We start from the raw sequence: 5000 nt of genomic DNA on the forward strand, positions 1-5000 counted from the left end.
GACTTCATCAACTGGCTTTTCACATCAAAGGTGAATATACTTTTAGCGAAAAAGGACGAGTGCACAATATACAATGGTAATATATCACAAGCTCATAGACACTTAAACGAGGAATGTGGCAGGAATAACGGCGGGAAAGAATGGCTTTATCCTGTTCAATTCATTGGTATTCTTTTCATTCTCTCTGTTCTAGCGGTCGTCGGGTACAAGAAACGATGGGCAATTATATATCGTTGGTACCTGATTCGTCTGCAGAGAAAAGGGTATACTCCCATTGGGGGAACAGAAGATAGCTATGAGTATGACGCGTTTCTCTCGTTTGCTGATGAAGATAGGTCATTCGTTGACAAAGTTATAGAAGAATTGGAGAAAAATCCCGATACCCAGTTTAAAGTCTGTGTTCATTATAGGGACTTTACTCCGGGCAAGTCCATCTCTAGAAACATTGTGTCTGCCGTGCATTCCAGCAGGAAAACAATCGTTTTCATGTCGCGTGCCTACCTCAAAAGTCACTGGTGCAAACACGAATTGTGTATGGCAATGACGGAAGAGAACCACATGGATCGCAAAGTTATCATTATGACCGTCCTTGAAGACATCCCTAAGAAAGAGCTGTCCTTGGATGTTTTACACTACTTTAAAAAGAAGAGCTACATTGCGAAACCAAACAACGAGCAAGAAATGAAACTGTTTTGGAAAACTTTGAAAGGAGTGGTGGCAAATGATCTATGAGATAATGGATTGTATAAACAAATACTGGAAGTTTTTTTTTCAAATGTGGATTTCCTAAATAGGAAGAGGGTTTGGGGGACCAAATGGGCCTATTGCGAAGCCTTGGTTTAGGTTTCGGGGCAACGGCATCTTGACAAGGAGCTAGCACCTACCAGGAATATAAATTCATATTTTGTTCAGATATTTACCATGCATTTTTATGCTATTAAAATGTTTTGTTAAAGTTAGAATTGTTTTTGAGAACACTGACAATCAAAAGAGAAAGGACAAATGCCACTCTATCCTCGAAACAAAACTGTAATGGCTTCATCCAAGTCAGTGAAAAACTCATCTTTATTCATTTTTAAAGTAAATTATTTATTTGCAAATCGATGTGAAGATTAGGAGTACGAGCTTATGCCTAAATATGCCCCTTAATTAAATGATGTTTAATATATTTCATGAATACGCTTATAACTTATGTTCATGTCCATTGTGGTAAATCTGGACAAATACAGAATCAAACGGCCAATCTTCAATGGAAAAAAAAACAACCCATTGTGAGTAATAACTGTATATATGATATCAAACGTACCAGTCAACAGGCCTGCTGCGTATGCTGGTATATAAGGTCTTCACTAAATGTACAAACCACGAGGTACCTGGTAGATTTTGTATGAACAATACATGCATTCTCTGGGTTGTTTTTTGTTTTTGTTTTGTTGTTGTTTTGGGTCAAAACTTTAGCTAAAATGATAAACTTCAAAACAAATAGAGTACAAGCCTTTCATGTACCTGACAGATCAGACTGGTTCACATCATGTATGACTATTTAGTAAAAATCAAGATAATCTCAATTCTTTACAGCACAAGATATATTTAGCACACAGTTTATATGACAACAAGGTGTGTATTATCAATCCTTTGATCTACCACAAAGTGGGAAGTTGTAGCTTAGTAACAGTGGGGCTATCTGTTAATAATTTAGGGATTTTGTCATGAGTTATCAGAACTGATGACTAGAAATGTATACCAATCAACAGTGCTTAATCAGGAAGTATGGAACACGTACTGGTAAATCCATATAATTTCTGGCAAGTCTGAATTTTTCCCCAGTCTTGTGAAAGTTAGTGTCATTTTCATTTGTTTTTCACTGCTTCCTGAATTCAGAAGTCTTAAACATACAGTTATACAAGATAATGCAGGTTTATGAAAATTAAAACATAAAATTTGATCACTATTCTGCCATTACTCTTTTTTATGTTAATTAAAGTATACTTCATTAACAAGAGTTGTAAAAAGCAAAGAACTTGTCAGGTGAGGTAAAATGTGTCTCGGTGATATTGTGTGGTCAGCCACGAAGTGAACCACATAGCAGTTACTGTTAATATCCAATAGCCCCACTGCAAATACTTTATAACCAACTCAACCAGAAATGTAGGTCAGATGTATCATTTGAATGAATGGCTGTAAGCATCCCAAGATGCATCACTCGCACAACTTTAAATCACTTGCATGTAGAAAATAGCCCTGCTGTAAAAACACATTCATCCTGATGCGGGAAGTGTAGGCAAAATGCAGCATCCGAATCACAAGTGGTCGTATACATCCATGTATAAATCAGCTACACAAGTCTGAACAATATAGAAAATACCGTTACTTAAGAAATAAATTTCATTTTTGAAATATGAGAGTATGAACTGCGACATTTCACACCAGCATACTTCATATGAAACGTAAACCTGCGTAAAGTGTTGCAGTTCATACCCTCGTGTATCTTCAATTTTATATTTGCTTTCTACTCTACACTTCTGTTGGAATATAGCCATTTAAACAGACATACTATATTTATCATGACTCATACTTGCATTGTTCACAATTGCAACACATTCATAGAGAAATGGCTATTGTTACAATTTGTAAAGATAATGTAACCCAATTTTTATTTATGGCTACATTATTTCGCGACTCATCTGTGGTAAACTGGTTCGCAGTGAGTAATTTTTGCAATCTAGTCTTTTTCAAGCCTATGACAGACATTCAAGAAATATTCGCAACAAGATGAGGTTCTCGCGAATCTCAAAAGTTTTCTCGCACACGGAAAAAAGTTGGTTAACAGTAATTGGAATTGTAAATATTAATGACCCTGCTGAAATTTTTTTAACCTCGTCACTCATCCAGAAAATTTGAGTCAGATGCATCATCAGAATCGTGCATGGCAGTGAGCATCCTAAGGTGCATCATTCGTGAAAGTTTGAATCGCATATATACATGTATATAGAAAATACAGTTACTTAAAATGGCCCATCTTCCCAAGTCAAAGATTTGTGATCCACCACATTTTCTCATAAACTCTGGACTTTGGAAGATGGTAATGCCCCTCCCATAAATTTCAAATGTGGACTATCCGAACCATTAGTGCTTGCACACATCTACAAATGCATCTGCAATAAAAATTTACGCCATGTTGGGTTAATAATAGTAGGGGTGTAGTGAAACAGTTGAGATATATTATATTTTGCAATACATATGTATTACGATATATTGTTTCAATAAAAAGTACAAATTAAATAAAATCTTACACTATCAATCAACTGAAAGTGTAATTGTTCTTCAACTAATAATTTTTTTTAATGCTCTCTTGACTTTCATCCAACAGTGCCCCCCCCCCCCCCCCCCCCCCCCCCCCCCCCCTAGATTGCTTCATAGAAAATATGTTCAAAATAAAATGAGATGTGACAATGCACTAGAAACTGTTTAACTGTGTTCAGAATTCACTTGTAAATTGAAAAATCTGCTTTAGACTAAGCTTTTACGAGTATATTCATTATTTCACCTATGTAAACAAAAACATAACATGAGCCTTATTTACACAACAAAGAATTGTATCTCTCTTATAACTCAACAACTGACATTCAAATCTTTGCTGACCATTAGAAATACCTTAGTTAAGCATTGTAAACAATTAAAAATGGAAAATTAAAATTAAAATTTTCATCTCAAATCTTGTCCATGCCCCTTTGATGAATCATTCATGCAAGTTTGAATCCTGAAGGGTTGATAGTTTATTGGACATAAGCTGTCCAAAAAGCTACAGCCTGTCGTAAATGTACACCATCGACACATTCTGCCTGGTGAGCTATAAATCATCATGACACGAGGAAGTACTGTACAACCTTGTTACAACTCCTTGTTAATAATTAACACAGGACTGAACTAGTGCATGGTTTGTTAGGAAATAATATACTTATGGAATTATTCACAGCTTAAACACATAACAATTTTTCATGCTTCAATTTCATTAAAAGGATCACGATTGTTTAACACAGTTTCACATAACAAATGGCTTTAGCATATCCAATATGCTTTGTAAACATGTAAACAAACTTCAAAAGTACATGTACAACCATTTCCCCATACATGTAATTCTTTTCAAATTCTTTTGGCTTCAGTTGGCATTAAAATCTGTCTTTTTTTTCAATGCCCGGTCACCCTTTGCCAGCTATTGACGGGGCCTGGTACTCCTCTAACTGCTCAAAGTGTCTCCTTGATGAAAGTAAATGCAATTCAAACTTGTCCATCCCAGTTTCCAATTCTCCTTTGCTCACTATTTCCACATTTCGTGTATTTGCCTAAAATAAACAAGAAACTTAGTTCTCAACAATGCCCAAGTTAAATACACAAGTTTTTGGATAGAAGTTAATCTGTGTCAGAGGGGCATTTAGTGATATTCTGAATGCACAAGTGGATCAGAGTACACCAACAGTCAGCGAGAAAGATGATATAAAAAATAAGGGGACTGAGATAATACGAAACTTGAGGAATTTGCCAATCTCTGTTATATACATGTACGTTTTCTGGCAACACACTGAAGATCTATATATGAGAAATCACAATTCCACTTTTATGATTGTCTTATCTCAATCAATTATTAGGTACATAATTCATATATCATATTCAACTTGTTAATATAATTTTTTTTCAATATATCTATCTTAACTCTGGCCTGGGCCCACGTGAAGCCTGAGTCAAGAAAAGTTAGCTTTCAATAATGGCCCAGGTCTTGTACACTAAAATTTAGAAAAATTTCATTATAAAAGAATTATTGGCTATATAATGTCATATTAGGCGATAACAATATATATTAAAATCTGTGTCTCTTACCAGCATAAGGGAAGCTAGGAATATCCTACATATTTCATACGTCTTTTTGGCTTTGACCACCTCCTTAAATGCCGTGTTTGTCTCTTTCTGCAACGATCCTATTAACAGGCTTCCATATTTGTTGA

At 35.4% G+C, this 5000-nt stretch overlaps 2 protein-coding genes across 3 annotated transcripts in view; one reads left to right on the top strand and one right to left on the bottom strand.

Moving 5' to 3' along the window:
• Positions 1 to 955, top strand: part of LOC125647359 (toll-like receptor 4) — a 2459-nt gene extending 1504 nt beyond the window's left edge. The window contains exon 1 of the mRNA XM_048874041.2: positions 1 to 955. This exon is cut by the window's left edge and continues 1504 nt beyond it. Coding sequence (XP_048729998.2) covers positions 1 to 732 — 732 coding nt within the window. The 3' untranslated portion in view covers positions 733 to 955.
• A 2980-nt stretch (positions 956 to 3935) lies between these two features.
• Positions 3936 to 5000, bottom strand: part of LOC125647500 (condensin-2 complex subunit H2-like) — a 29341-nt gene continuing 28276 nt past the window's right edge. For both annotated transcript variants that reach the window (XM_048874186.2, XM_048874184.2), the window contains exons 19-20: positions 4876 to 5000; positions 3936 to 4343 (exon numbers count right to left, since the gene is read on the bottom strand). The exon at positions 4876 to 5000 is cut by the window's right edge and continues 22 nt beyond it. In XM_048874186.2, coding sequence (XP_048730143.2) covers positions 4200 to 4343; positions 4876 to 5000 — 269 coding nt within the window. In that variant the 3' untranslated portion in view covers positions 3936 to 4199. The remainder of the gene's footprint in view (positions 4344 to 4875) is intronic.

Source organism: Ostrea edulis, chromosome 6, assembly GCF_947568905.1.
Source record: "Ostrea edulis chromosome 6, xbOstEdul1.1, whole genome shotgun sequence".
Classification (NCBI taxonomy): domain Eukaryota; kingdom Metazoa; phylum Mollusca; class Bivalvia; order Ostreida; family Ostreidae; genus Ostrea; species Ostrea edulis.